Source organism: Oncorhynchus kisutch, linkage group LG5 (genome assembly GCF_002021735.2).
Source record: "Oncorhynchus kisutch isolate 150728-3 linkage group LG5, Okis_V2, whole genome shotgun sequence".
NCBI lineage: Eukaryota > Metazoa > Chordata > Actinopteri > Salmoniformes > Salmonidae > Oncorhynchus > Oncorhynchus kisutch.
In genome coordinates, this window is record NC_034178.2 from 32,064,781 (window position 1) to 32,081,032 (window position 16,252).

Here is a 16,252-nt window from a genome sequence, read left to right on the forward strand (position 1 = left end):
CGGTAATTCGAACATGCTTACTACAAGTTTAGATAGCTGGCCGCTAGACTAATCTACCAATCTAACATGGGCTAGTTTGTTGACTGCTGATGCACACCAAATGTTTTCATTTGTTCTCAACAATAAGTTGAGTCCCTGACTGAGATCTTTTTTTTTACAATATTGCGGACATGCAGAGATCCAGAGAATGAAGAGGTGTTTGGGTTCCTCTTAAGTCATCTCCACCATTGTATTCCATTGTATTCACCTTTACTTGTTTCTATTGTGGATTGTGTTTCTGTGCACCGATGGAAAGTTTACAAAACTATGAATACATATTGAATACATGGAATTGTATTGTGATGATACCGATGAACGCAACCGGCACTCAATGTACTTTTTTTTTTATATATATATTTTTACCAGGAATAACATTTGATTTGATGTGTATGAAATTGTTTGATGAAATATGCATACATGGAGAGTAATTGCCCATAATTCTGCACTTTTGGATAGTTGTACTTCCAATTTTGATCATCATTATCTAGTGACTGCAAAGAAAATGTATTGATCTCCCTGGGGTTTTTAAAAGACCAACTAACTTTCTGTTTTGTCTGCTTGACTTCAAGACATAAGTATGGCGCATCAATCTTTTTGCAGGCATTCATGTTCTTTTGATGAACGTATTTACAATTTTGACCGTATCATTTAGTTTTGATTAATGTATTTATGTTTTGAGAAGGCAACTACATTAGTGAAAAATGTACTGTTTTGCAAAAGGCCACAGAGTTATGTGGCTTTTGAACTTTGTTTTGAAAATCGGCAACATTGTTTAAAAAAAATATTTAAAAAAAGCTTGTACGGGATTGAGAAGAACTGTAAGACTGAAAAAGATAGGGAAGCACAATCTTTGAAAAAGTTGCTTGTGACTGTGTGAAGAATCATTCGGTTTAATTAGCTTATTAAAACCTCAAAGGCATTTTTCTCTACCCCGGGGAGACAGCAGCAGTTATTGCCTCTCTGTTCTTAAAAATGAAATGCCATACAATAAGCCTGGCTGCTGTTATTAATGAAACAACGGCCCGACTCCTTAGAGAATAATGACTTCTGGCTTCCCCTCCATGGGTGAGGGAGTATTGGAGTGAGCGGCTTGCTTACCTCCCAAGTGATCACTAATTCTGAGCGACTGCCTCCACCTCCGCTTACATTAGCTGGTGTGACCTTCGGAGCTGGGGGAACAGAGGGTAATCGTAATCCTGCTCAACTCAGTCGACCCCAGCCATCAAAGATAACACGATAACAACACATTCGGATTAGATTCTTTGACATTGAAATAGCTTTTTCCCACCATACCAGACAAACTAATGGCAAGAAGATGCACATAAGAAAAACTGAAAACATGCAGAATTGAAGGGATTCAATGAATAGCGTACATACATGTTTCCTTAGTCCTTGCTTGTTTGGATGGTTTGCTGGGCTCCCCGGTCCCAATGGCATTGCTTGCCAGGACTCTGAACTCATATTCCACCCAGGGGCTCAGGTCTATTACTGTAGCTGTCAGGCGGCGGCCCCCCACCATCTCAGGAACTGGCACAAAACAAAACAGCCCCCTCCCCTCAGAATGAAGCAGGTAGCAGGAGAGTGTCCTCTAGGCTGACAGGCCTACTGAGCACACTCCACAGGTGCAGGGGGCTAATTACACAGAAGGACACATGGTGTACTCACTCACACACACACGCACAAGACAAAACACACACCTTAAGGGTGGACCTCACTCAGTGTCCCAGTTTGGTCAGGTTTTTCCTGGCCGTAAAAGGCATGGCCAGGAAAAACTCCGGGCACTAGTGATGTTGCCTTGTACAGTGACACACACTTAAAGATGCAGTATCAATATATATATTAAATATGTATTTTTCCAACCAAACTAACACTCTCCTCCCCAAAATAATTGGAACAGCACCAAACATGCAGAACTACAGCCTGCTCTAGAACCGCCATCCAAACTTCCGTGTGGGGCTCATTTCTATGCTATCAAACAGCACCATTCACTGTAAGTCAGACCTCTGGAAATGGATCCACATTTCAACAACACCTGCTGTCAAGTAAATCTGCAATGAACCCTGTCACTGAACAATCGAGTGCCATTTGGAATTGAAGTAAAATCACTCATAGGCCCATACTCTCACACGGAAAAGAGAAAATGGAGATCAGACCCCCATATAACGGTTTGATGAGGCAATAGCTGGTTGAAGAGCCTACCTGTGGTGACAGCCTGCCAGCCCAGGGAGAATGGTGTCCTGGCCTGGATGGTGTATGTTGTAACTGGACTGTGATTATCAGGCCCGGGCCTCCAGGAGAGAGAGGCTGTGGTGTCACTGATTTCTTCTACATGGATGCTGGTGGGCGGGCCTGGGGGACCTGCAGATACGATGCAGAGCCAGGCAGGAAGGGAGATAGAGGGAGGGAGACAGAGAGAGGAAGAGACAGTGAGAGAGAGAGAAAGAGAGAGAGAGAGAAGTATAAAAAAGGCAGAGCAGAGCAGTGGTGTCCTTATCACTATCTGCCTTCAGCACTAGGAGTACAGCTGGTGAAATCAGTTTGGTGTGAAACCTCAGGGAGCTTTTCTGTCTAATTAGATTAAAAGAGAGAGAGATACGTCTCTATCTGACCATCTTTTCAACTGATCTCACAGAGTACAATGCCTTCACATCTTAATTAGAGGCATGTCCAGGATGATGGAAAATAAACACAGACAACTAACTAGCATCCATGTCATTCAGTCTTAAAGACACAGATGGGACCCCTTCAAATCTGCACAGCTAACTTAAATAATGCTTTGTTGTTGCCATGGATAACTGACCCAATCAAGTGAGTGGGTGGGATTGTTCCCTATCAAATTGCATTTTCTATTACCATTATTTTTCAATGACCTTTCAAGGACATGAGAATGACTTTCCAACATAGGATCAGTTCTGTGGGGTTTACAAGGTTTTCAAGATCGACAAATGCCTACTACAAAGGTAACCCATGTTGAATTTGTGAAAGTGTTAACATCGCATGATACTTTATCATGCTAAATAAGCATGTATTACATTATTATTAAATAACAACAAATGGTAGTCAAAATAAAGGTATCTTTCATGAAATATTGCTTGTAGACAGAGAGAACTACCTCTGACCACCAGGTCTGCTGCGATGGAGATGCTGTCCACCTTGGTCTGCACTGCACAGGTGTACTTCCCTGCGTGTCTCAGCTGGATATTCCGAATCATGATGTCCCCAGCGGAATGCTGCTAACATGCAACACACACACATGAACATGCACACACACACACGGACGGATGGACACGCGCAGACACACACACGCGCACGCACACACACACATACACAAGCACAACGATTAATATACTGTAGTAACATTTTACCAACGTGTAATTAAAATAAATTAAATATGATGATTTGAGCAGAAATAATCATATGTGAGCAGAAATTGTATATTTAAAAAAATATATATTCAGGGTCTTTGTATGCCTATTATTGTATTATAATTCTAGGATTTTAACTGTGATCTGTTTCCATGTTTTAAAAGGGTCATCGGCATACCTGTACATATGAGACGGGCAGAGCACTTACGTTTAATTATAATTATTACACAAATGTATTCATACACATGCTGATTTTAGCTGTGGAAGAGTGGCCTCATTATTTCAATGATCAAGCAAAAGCTTAAAGGTAAAGTTCTCAAGTTCTTTCCATTCCATTTCCAATTGCAGTTCCCACTTTCACACCATCATTTAATCAGCCCAGTACTGAGTGGAATCAGGACCAGTCATAAATTGGATGTGGCAAAAGCTCAATTGAATGTGGCAAAAACAGCATATGTAACTCCAGGTGGTGTCATTTATCATGTAAAAGGAAAACTATTACGATTAAAATAATGAAAAACATGACAACCTGACCAGAGAGTGTAATGTACATGCCCCTACTCATCACTTCTGGAACAATGATTATCATCACTCTTTCTTCAGACAGGGGAGATGAAAAAGTAGCTTTTAAGTGTTTTGTAGTTAACGTAAAGTGTAAATGAAAGAGGAAACCTATGCAAAACAGGGCATATGATCTGAGCTTTGAGCTTGGTAGGTTTTAGGGAAGGATGGGGAATATGTAAATGTGATTTTAAAATAAACTATGTGCAGCACATTTTCACCACACATAAATACACATGCTCCAAACATTCTCTGCACTGCGGATACCCTACTTAATATGACCTCACTTATATTAAAGGAAAGGAACCACGGTGTCGATGTTGCAATGTATCACCAGCTCCACCCCTTGACCTCTCTCAATGTAATTTCTGAAGGGGTTGAAAAATCAATGTCTCTTTAATGACATATCTTCGTGAGAGAGCAGTGGCATAAATAAAATATAAGCAATCTGCAACACGGCGTAGTAAAGATGTGTGTTTCTTCCTATTCATTATGCATTGCAGTGCCCCTGACAAGCATTGTGTAAAAGCGTGGTAATACAGCACCATTTCTCAGACATGACACTTTGATTATAAATGGGAGGCTTGATGGCCCCGGGAGGGAATCGGGAGGGAATATTTGGAGGCTTATGCACTTACACCTCCCACTTTTTCAAAGTATCCGCCGTGGTCGCCAAAGTGGATCAGCTGCTCGTTGAAGAACCAGGTGAACTTGAGCTCTAGAGACGGGTCATGAGTCACCTGACACGGCAGCACAATGCTCTCTCCTACAGTCACGTCCAGGGTGGACGGTGGCGTGGTTATAATGGTCGGCTCTGGAAAACAGCACACATGCACTACTGTTAGTGTGAAGGAAGTCGCTACAAAACGCATACTAAAAGCAACCATTATATTATGCAGTGATCCCAAGCTTGAAATACTGTAAAAGGTTATTCCAATTGTTTTGCAAAATTCTAATATCTTCCATGCTTTTCAAATGCAGAATTCAACGAATAAATGGACACGTGGAAGTAAAAACACACGAACCCAGAACAAAAATTAATGAATTAATGAGATTCAGCCAGCCAGAGGGTACAGTGTGGGAACTGCGAAGGCTTGTCTACCTGTACCTAGAGAATGTGCTCCAACTGTCACTGTCAGCTCAGCCTTCAGTCGGTAGGTACTGTAATTCCCACATCTGCAGTCTGCAGACCCCCTGACTTCTACAGCCACTCAAAGAAAATAAACACGTGCAGGGCTCCCCTCACTACACATTCGCTATTCAAGTCTCTGCATGTATGTGGTGTGTTGCTGTTGTTTCACTGAGGAATTAGACAGACAGTGTTCCTCGTCTCCAGTGTGAGTGTTAGCAGAGACAAGAAAGATAGCTACAGGAGCACGAGAGCGGAATGATGAGAGGAATAAGTAGCCCCTTTGTCCTGATGCTGTACGGTGCTTGTCTCCCTCTTGGGGGTGCTGTGAGTACTCGGTTGAAATATCCACTCTGAGCGCCAACTAAATTAACCATGGCAAATGATCCCTGGACAGGCAGCCATAGATTCCTGTAAAAAGTGCCGGCAGTGCAGTCTTCATCCAGAGCGAATTCGATACCTGCATTGCAGTGTTGGGGTCAATTCTGAATTGAGTTGCGACTTGGTCTTTAATTCCAATTAATTAATTCCAATTCATTCCAAAGCTGTCATCAATGCAAAGGGTGGCTACTTGAAGAACGTCAAATATAAAATACATTTAGATTTGTTTAACTCTTTTTTGGTTACTAAATGATTCCATATGTGTTGATGTCTTCACTATTATTCTACAATGGAGAAAATATTAAAAATAAAGAAAAATCCAAACTTTTGACTGGTACTGCACATCACTATGAATGTTTATTCAAAATAGTTTTAAATAATTACAGTTGTCGGGAAACATTCTAAGATTATTTTGTATGTTAATAACACATAATTCACATATGTTATTAAATATAAAAAATACATTTCCCAGAATGCATTAGAGCAAACACTCCAGAATGGAAGGATGAAGCAGAATGGAAAAATCTAACATCTCATGACAAAAATACAAACAAAATACTGTTTGACATCTTCGAGTTATAATCAAACTGATATTTAAAATGGAATCTGTATTCAGTAAGAGGTGGTATATGCTTTTGGATAATAATTTTCACAGGAATGTGATACATACTGTATCTTTCATGTCTCAGTGGAATTTATTTAAATTGGTTTGAATTGAATTCTACTTCCTTTAATTCAAATTCAATTCAATTTCTGCATTCTGTTCTTGAGGCCAAATGAAATGACCATTTCAATTAATAGTTTGAGTTGAATTAAATTCAGGAATTCCGAATTTACCCCAACCTTACTGCATGTTATGCCCCCTACTCAGAATGTAATTCATCTTGTCTCTTTTTGATTTTAGAGTAGACCGCAATCAGCTGATGGGCTTTGTTCAGTAGCGATAAAATCACTAGGGAAGCCAAGCCAGGAAAAAAAAGCCATATTACGTTGTGATAATTGCGTTGTGATAATTGCATTGTTTGCTTTATAACCCTTTGGTTCATATGCCTTGCCACCGTTATATATAGGTCTATGACTGAGACAATAAGAAGACACAGTGGCCGAATAAATCCATCCACACCTTTGTGTTTCATCACAAAACCGGAGAGCAACATCTGTCCGGTGGAGTCCACAAAGCATATTGCATGTAACAATCAGTTACATGACCTACAGCATGGTCAATCAAGTTAAGGTTTCTGACATTTTTGGACTACTAAACAACACCAAAGAGTTACCGCAAGTCACAAAGAAAACAGGAGCTGCCTCCACTATTCCAGAAACGTTTCAGCTTCAACATTTCAACATTATCTAATCACCTCTGCTTAGTCTAATAAAGTGACAACTCCAAGATTCTAAAAACGATTTAGTCCAATCAAGGTAAGATAAATATCATGTGGCTGTCCATGATACTGATGTCTGTGTGTGTTTTGGTTTTACTATCCTTGTGGGGGCCAGATGTCCTCACAAGGATAGTAAAATGAGGAAAATTAAGAGAAGAGCAGACATTTTTGCCGGTCCCCACAAGGAAAACAACTATTTTAATCTTAGGGGTTAGGATTAGGATTAGGATTAGGATTAGGGTTAGGGTTAGGGTTAGGAGTTAGGGTTTGGGGTTAAGGTTAGGGTTAGGGTTAGGGTTAGGTTAACGGTTTGGGGTTTGGGAAAATAGGATTTTGAATGGGAATCAATTGTTTGGTCCCCACAAGGATAGTAAAACAAACGTGTGTGTGTGCGTAAGTAGAAAAAGTAGAGAAATGCTTGTAGAGAAATGCCAATGCCATCCTCCTCTCTTTCATGTTGCCGAAATAACCTATGACTCTGTCATACTATACACACTTTTAGTTTTTGTTGTCCTAGGCTAGCTACCTGGCTAAAATGCATGCTCGCAAGCCTAACTTATTTTCATGGCAACTATTAGCCAGCTAACATTAGCCTACAACATCTAGCTACATCTTGAACTTCCATCCTCTCAGGCCAGAGGCACAATGTATGAACTTAGGGTTGGATCAGATCGCCATTATAATCATTGGCCAGTACGGAGAATTAAGTAAAACCACAATTCCAAATCTCTATCTCCATCCATGGCTAATTTAGGAAAGACAACACATTGAGATGCAACAATTCAAGTTTTTTTCTGTCAATGAAGTTTGGCTTTTGATATTATTGGTGTGAAGCCAAATCCAAACTCATTGCTTATTGTTCTATGATATTTGTATCAAGGGAGAATGCTCACTGGCTTCCCTTGTATTCAATGATATGTGCGGCAACAATGTCATACTCTTTTCGACCAGACAGCGTCAGATAGATGGGCAACACATACAGAGACAGAGGGGCAATGTTTCACTCGCTCGGACGCTTTCACCAGTGAGATACAGTCAGCCTCTTGCAAATGGAATGGAAATTATGAAACAGATAGACGAAAGATACATTATTTTATGTTATTTGCTTGGTCAATGTTTTGGGGGGAAGCCTGGCTTCCCTTGGCATCCATGAAAACACGACACTGATTTTGTTAAACTCGCACGCCTGACCAGCATCACCACCCTGGATGGTTCCGACCTTGAATATGTGGACATCTATAAGTACCTAGGTGTCTGGCTAGACTGTAAACTCTCCTTCCAGACTCATATCAAACATCTCCAATCGAAAATCAAATCAAGAGACGGCTTTCTATTCCGCAACAAAGCCTCCTTCACTCACGCCGCCAAACTTACCCTAGTAAAACTGACTATCCTACCGATCCTCGACTTCGGCGATGTCATCTACAAAATTGCTTCCAACACTCTACTCAGCAAACTGGATGCAGTTTATCACAGTGCCATCCGTTTTGTCACTAAAGCACCTTATACCACCCACCACTGCGACCTGTATGCTCTAGTCGGCTGGCCCTCGCTACATATTCGTCGCCAGACCCACTGGTTCCAGGTCATCTACAAGTCCATGCTAGGTAAAGCTCCGCCTTATCTCAGTTCACTGGTCACGATGGCAACACCCACCCGTAACACGCGCTCCAGCAGGTGTATCTCACTGATCATCCCTAAAGCCAACACCTCATTTGGCCGCCTTTCGTTCCAGTTCTCTGCTGCCTGTGACTGGAACGAATTGCAAAAATGGCTGAAGTTGGAGACTTTTATCTCCCTCACCAACTTCAAACATCTGCTATCTGAGCAGCTAACCGATCGCTGCCGCTGTACATAGTCTATCGGTAAATAGCCCACCCATTTTTACCTATCTCATCCCCATACTGTTTTTATTTATTTACTTTTCTGCTCTTTTGCACACCAATATCTCTACCTGTACATGACCATCTGATCATTTATCACTCCAGTGTTAATCTGCAAAATTGTAATTATTCGCCTACCTCCTCATGCCTTTTGCACACAATGTATATAGACTCTCCTTTTTTCTACTGTATTATTGACTTGTTAATTGTTTACTCCATGTGTAACTCTGTGTTGTCTGTTCACACTGCTATGCTTTATCTTGGCCAGGTCGCAGTTGCAAATGAGAACTTGTTCTCAACTAGCCTACCTGGTTAAATAAAGGTGAAATAAAAAAATAAAAAAATAAACATACAATGAGAGGGTGTCATATAGGCTCAGCCCTATTCCAGGGAAGATAAAATGGGGAGCTATATAGTGACACAGTCAGACACAATGGGACACATGAGCGCAACTATTCAAGTGTCTGGGTCTGGGTCTGGGTTTCTATTTGCAGAGAGAACACGTTTATTAAATGTCCATCAATGCCAATAGGTTTGAAAGGGAGAAAAAGCTACACCTCCTCTTTCTCCTGACAGGTCGCTTGTGAGAACATGGCCATAGGAGCTTTGGGTTTGACTGTCTAATTCTTGACAAAATGCCAATTGTAACAGTTTGCTGATCAGATTTTTGTGTGGTATCTTTTTATAACATAATTGTCACACATTTACACACCTAATGACATGTGAATGTCAAGACAGAGTGCTGACAAAATTCAGGTGAAATATCCAATGCTAACTGACATGGCAACCTAAATGCTAATGTGACAGTCATTTAAAAAACCTGCTGGCCAGATATATGGCCATGCATAGTCAGCTCTAAGCTCTGAGGCTGACCAGAGCCAATCATTCACTGTAAAGACGATACTGGGAAAATGTCTCTTATTACTCCACTCCATCATCATTTGTGACAGATTGTATGGATAACCCTGCTTGGTTACACAACCTCAGCAGAGCTCTCCAGCGTCATTTGATTGATATCTATCTTGTATAATGCCTTGTTACCTACTGTGGCTATAAGAGCGAGGAGCGCACCCCTCTCACTAAGCAAAGTCAATCAGAGACAAGATGGTAAAGCTTGCAACCACCCCGACAGGTAGATTCAACTACACTCCAGGGACTGCTGGGAGGGTGAACAGCAGAAAAACTGGAGAGACATGAAATTGCATAGTAATATCATTAAAGTGGGAAGTCAACGACGGGAAAGAGAGAGAGATAGAAGGAGCTGGGCTGGGCTGACTGTTTAAGGTGTGAATTAATGTGAGCTCCATCCTCTCCCGTCCCTGTATCTCACGGCTGACACTCCTCACTCGGCCACAGCCTCTGCTCAGCCTCTGCTCATCCCACAAACAGCCGGTCATACGTGAATAATGCTCTCACAGGCTATGTAGCTAGTGCTACTGAGGCAGAGATGCCCCATCGACCACTAGGGAGACTTCCCTCCAAGTTTAATGGCCTTGGGAGGGGGAAGGTGGGGGTGTAAATGTGTACTCCTCTCTGGTGTACATTTTCTTAAGGCCCTCTACTCAAGGGTGGCTATGTGCAGTTGACTAATGTATTCGGTGTATTCCAGAGTCACATGGTTTTGACAGAGTTTTCACAGATTGTTGCCACTGCTGCAAAAAAAAGCTGCTCTTTTTAAAATATATATATTTTTGCCCAGATGCGTTTTTAAATTAATAACCTTTGACTCAATGACTGGAAGTCTATGGGAACAGCTAGCCTTTCATTGCGCTAACGCTAATAGCAATGCACCCTGCAACTAACTTCTTATAGGGTATCTGCGAGAAATAAATAGTTCAAACCCAATCTTCATTTCCCAGCCTTTTAGATCAAGGAAACACAAAGAAAGCCCTTTACCAATGCGGAGCAAACAAATGATTCTAAAGCCATTCAACATGGATACTTAACATTTTCCTCAAGAGACAAAAAGGATTCTCTCAAGGACAAACCTCAATGGAGCATTGGTGGTTGGTGAGCAAACGTTGTGCAAATAAAGAGACATATTCTAGTGAGCTGCTCTCAACACTCTATTCATCCTGTCTATAACAGTACATCTGTAGCTACTGTATCTGCGGATAAGTTATGCGGCTGTATTTCTCTCCTCTCTTTTTTCACACTTTTAAAAAGTAGTCTCAGAGCATCAAAATGGTATATCATACACTGTAGCCGGAAGAAACACAGGAAAGTTATGCTGCTTTGAAAGTTAATAAACATGTTATGCCACTAAAGGCCAATTTACACCCTACGGAGATGGAAAATGCGGAGCGTACCGCAGTATAGCAACGTGTGAGGACAGACGCCGGAAGACGAGAAGCAAGTACAGGGAGTGAACATTTAATAAATAACCGGCATGAAACAAACAAGAACAGCGTCTGAACAGGGGAAACATAACGACAATAATGCTGACACAGGGATCAAACCGAGGAACAGACAGATATAGGACAGGCAATCAACAAAGTAATGGAGTCCAGGTGAGTCCAAAGAAGCGCTGGTGCGTGTAACCATGGTGACAGGTGTGCATATTGATTGGCAGCCTGGCGCCCCATTCCTGCACCCCATGACATTTGGAACGCAAAATATAATTCATTGCGTAGCCATGGGGCAGTGTTGTGTAGGCTATGAAGCTGTATTTTACCACCAACTCGCTCGGTTCTTTGTTCTGATCTATATATACTGTATAGGCCATGAATCAGGTAGCCTATTTTGCATTGATAACCAAATGTAATGTCAGTAACTGTTCACACAGTAAACCAAACAACATTGTATCCTTATTAGAATCCCCCCAAAATAAAGTAGTGATAATAACGTGATTCGAGGCTATTTTGAAATTGTAAAAACAGCTGCTAGCTGGGAGTGAATACATTCAAGCAGCATATCAAACTGGGATAATATTGTAGGTTAAAATGGCAAGTATAAGAATATTTGCCAGGGCATATTTTATCGATTATTTCACAATGATTATTTCACAATGAAATGTGCAAAGCTAAAAGGATAGCTAGCTTGCAGGCTATGCTTAGCCAACTAACGTAAACTCACCCCATTCTGTACAAATGTGCTCAACCGCAACATTCAAACGAGGATACGAAGAAAACTAATGGGACTGTAGCGACTGTGTTGACTTCAAAATCGGGGGTGTGAACTAGGTTTCTATTCAAGCGTTGATCGACATGGTAATAGCTCTATAGTATTGGAGAAAAGTTGAAAAAACGGACCCTCCGTTACATCTAGACGTGTCATGTCGTAACGTACAGCACGCATAAAGCAACTATTTCTGTCTTACAGTCTCTCTCCACCAGGTGTAGCACTTATTTCATCCTTTAGAAACAAGAAATGGACAGTGACGGGGTAAGGGGGGATACCTATTCATTTTCTGCGTCATCATTGCATGCGATCATCATTCACCGCCCTTAAAACCTGTTAAGGCTATGGCAGAATACTGCCCCCGTTGGAGAAATGCGTGCCCATAGTAAACTGACAAAGAATCTGTAAAAAATTGCTAATATATGCATATAATAAATATTATTGAATAGAAAACACTCTAAAGCTTCTAAAACCGTTCAAATTATGTCTCTATGTAAAGCAGAACTCACAGGGCATCCATTCTTCCAAACTCTTTCTGTCATCAGAAAAGTTGGCCCAACTTTGACGTCATCGCCCCCACCCTTCCCACCCAGCTACAGATCTGGAAACAATTTCTATCTCTTCAGCGCGCTCCCTCACCCTTTGGCGGGCGAAACCCTCCGGTCACGCAATAATACGTACGCGCGTCTGCAATTTCTCTCTCTTTGTTCCAAGATCCACCAAACGACGTAGGCTTCTCCTTTCGAGCTTATATCTTTTATATGTGATTAAAACATGTTTTAGCTCGAATCTGAACTTAGTTTGACCAGTTTAGTCGACATATAATATGTAATTTTGAAGTTTCGATGCGCAACCCATAGATTTTTGAGTGCTTTTCAGCCGAAATTAGTCTCGTTTGATAACCCAAAGACACACATTTGAAAGGCAAACGCTGGTTTTGGTAAGTATGACTTCTTCCACGACTTCTGATCGAACAACGGCTAAGGTAAGGGAATATTTATGTGGTTATTATGTGTTTCTGTGGACTCCGAAATAGCGAAGCCATATTGCTAATCTATGAGCGCCGTCTCATATTATTGACAAGTGAACGAATTCTGTAACGTTAAAAATAAATGTAACACAGCTGTTTTATTAAGAAGAAGTGTATCTTTCTAACTATATGTAGAACATGTATATTTAGTCAACGTTTATGATGTGTATTTCTGTTATCTGGCAGAGTTATCATAATTTCTCCGGGCATTGTTGTAGCATTTTTTGACCATGACCTTCTATGTAAACCGTGATTTATGGATATAATTAGCATATTATTGAAAAATACATAAATGTACTGTATAACATGTCCTATTCCTGTCATCTGATGAAGATTTTCAAAAGGTTAGTGAATTATTTTTCTTTTAATCCTGCTTTTGTGATTGCATCTATTGTTCTACAAAATGGCTATGTAAATTAGCCTATCTTTGGTGGTGGTTTGACATAAATATGTGCTATGTTTTCGCCGTAAAACATTTTAGAAATCTGACTTGGTGGCTAGATGAACAAGGTGTTTATCTTTCATTTGAGCTATTGGACATGTTAATGTGTGGAGGTTAAATATTTCTAAGAATATTTTTGCGTTCTGTGCGCCACTGTGTCAGTTGAGCAGTGGGGGAGGGTACCCCTAGAGGTACGTGTGGGGCCATGTAAACCCAATTCAAGTTCGACACAAACCTTTAAATTGGGATGTAATGACACATTATATAAACTCTTTATAGTGTTTTATTTACATTTTAGAGGCGATAAGGTGATAAGTTGGACAGATCGTGTGAAAAAAAGCAATTTTCCCACACGACATCTCTCCTTCTCACTATCACGCATTAGTTTCGCTTCCCCACCCGCCATTTTTTAAAACATCCGACGGGGCTCATTGCCTGCTTGAATCATGCTGAAACGGGCAGAGTTTAGGTCATTTGGTTGGAAAGGGGAGAAATTGTGCTTTACAATGGTATTGACATTACAGTTGATCTGGAAGTATTACGTTTTTGGGGCGCTAAAATACGGGCAATTGTACGGACCAAGGCGATGTACGAGTTTATGTGAGTTTACTATAGCTAGCAAGGGGAAGACTCTTGAAGACAACAAGAGAACTTTACTCTTCTTTTGCTTTCAACACAAATTAGAAGACAACAAGAACTTCTGTCGCCCCCTTGGGAATGTTATTTGGGAGTCTGGATCAGCCAAAAGGTGTGCTTTGCTCCAAAAATCCAACTCCACCCAAGTGCACGTGTGTGTGTGAGTAGATCTACGCATGTGAAGCATGTAGACGGCTTGGAGACCAGTACTGTATGAGAAAAATGCTCTTGAATGATTTTGCTGAGATTCACACTCGCTTTTTAGGGGGTAGATCAGCTTCAATACTGCAGATAGATTGTGACTTCTATCAACGTAATTGTCTGCATCATTTCCAATCCACCATATATAAAAAATGTTGTTACATGTATGACCTTATTATTCATATCCCAGAACCGTTTACCTTACTATTTGGAGCCTAATGTTAGCTAGCTAACATTGAACCTGGTTGGTTAGCTCCCAGAAGATTCATGCAGGGTAGTAATGACATGATTTGGCACTATGTTCATTGATGTTCAACTAGCTAACATTAGCTGGCGGACTCGTTAGCTAATGTTACGTGATGTGTGTGATCTTACACGTTTACCAAGCTAGGTTCATTGTTTACCTAGCTAGCTACATGTCTTAAGCTAAAGTGTACTGTTAGCTGGCTAAAGTTAGCTGGTTGGCTCCCTAGGTTACGTTATTATTCGTATCCCAGAGCAATTTGCTTTGCTAGTTAGAGCCTAATGTTAGCTAGCTAACATTGTATATGGTTGGTTAGCTCCCAGCAGATTCATGCAGGGCAGTAACAACATGATTTGGCACTACGTTCATTGTTGTTTAACTAGCTAACGTTAGCTGGCTGGCTCGCTTGCTAACGTTATGTGATGTGTGTGATCTTACACGTTGTTTATCTAGCTAGGTTCCTTGTTCACCTAGCTAGTTACATGTCTTAGCAAAAGTGTGCAACACCCGTTGAATATGGTCAGTGTCAGTAAACATCGGAGAAAAAAAGCGTAATGAAATGGAGGCCAGCAGAGGTGGTTAGGCTGTTTTCCTGTTATTCAGAGGTAAACAAATCATTGGCCAGAGCATCAGGTGTGCGCTGTGAACTCTGAATGCTGAATGGGTGTAGACAAAGAAGAGCTCTTCACTAGATACCAAAACATTGAAAGGACATTTTCTCAAAAGTGAGTTTACAAATGTGTCAACTTTCAAAGCAGAATTACTTTCCCATTGTTCCTCAAAAATTAAGTGTTTGATATACCATTTTGTAGCTCTGAGCCTCTACGTTTATCCAATGTAAAAAACACCATTAACATTTTTGCGGCATAAGATCGATCCAGGTGGTGGGTCACATTTGTGGAATTTATTTCCTTCTTAATGTGTTTGAGCTAATCAGTTGTGTTGTGACAAGGTACAGTAGGGGTGGAATACAGAAGATAGCCCTATTTGGTAAAAGACCGCCCATATTATGGCAGGAACAGCTCAAATTAGCAAAGAGAAACGGCAGTCCATTATTACTTACATGAAGGTCAGTCAATACAGAAAATGTCAAGAACTTTTAAAGTTTCTTCAAGGGCAGTTGCAAAAACCATCAAGCGCTATAATGAAACAGGCTCTCATGAGGACCGCCACAGGAAAGGAAGACCCAGAGTTACTTCTGCTGCAGAAGATAAGTTCAGTAGAGTTACCAGCCTCCAACCAAATAAATGCTTCACAGAATTCAAATAACAGACACATCTCAACATCAACTGTTCAGAGGCGACTGCGTGAATCAGGCCTTCATGGTGAAATTTCTGCAAAGAAACCTCTACTAAAGGACACCAATAATAAGAAGAGACTTGCTTAGGCCAAGAAACACAAGCAATGGACATTATAATGCAGCACATGGCATTCATTTTCCACGTGTAAATAGTACTTTTCAAAAGTGCTCAAAACATGCCATTCCATGAACCAGCATTTATTTTTCAAATCAATGAGCCCAATCAGTCCTCCAAAATACAAAATCCTAAACAACAGCTAAAAACTCCTTAGTTTTGGGGTTATGCTCAGGTAAAACAATTTGGCTAATCTATACTTCCATATTTCCAAGTCTTATTCTTAAAGATCAAGAGGTATAACATTTATTGCAATAACTGGAATTCTGATAGACTTTGGTTTTTAATGTAAAGATATAATTAAATCATATTATTATATGTAGTAGAACGCGATGGGTTAGAAGAAGCCTACATAACCAGCCCATAAAGTAAAATTGACCATCCATACATGGCCAGCTATGTAACCTTTAACATTGATTTATCC

The 16,252-nt window shown here is 40.7% G+C and overlaps 1 protein-coding gene across 3 annotated transcripts in view; it reads right to left on the reverse strand.

Annotated features, from left to right (window-relative positions):
- The window catches only part of cntn4 (contactin 4), a 175,784-nt gene that overhangs the window by 7,109 nt on the left and 152,423 nt on the right, over positions 1 to 16,252 (reverse strand). For 2 of the 3 annotated variants that reach the window (XM_020483076.2, XM_031824877.1), the window contains exons 13-17: positions 4,604 to 4,779; positions 3,152 to 3,272; positions 2,239 to 2,397; positions 1,417 to 1,566; positions 1,138 to 1,208 (exon numbers count right to left, since the gene is read on the reverse strand). In XM_020483076.2, the coding sequence (XP_020338665.1) occupies positions 1,138 to 1,208; positions 1,417 to 1,566; positions 2,239 to 2,397; positions 3,152 to 3,272; positions 4,604 to 4,779 (677 nt within the window). The remainder of the gene's footprint in view (positions 1 to 1,137; positions 1,209 to 1,416; positions 1,567 to 2,238; positions 2,398 to 3,151; positions 3,273 to 4,603; positions 4,780 to 16,252) is intronic. The other variant, XM_020483077.2, reaches the window with a different exon arrangement.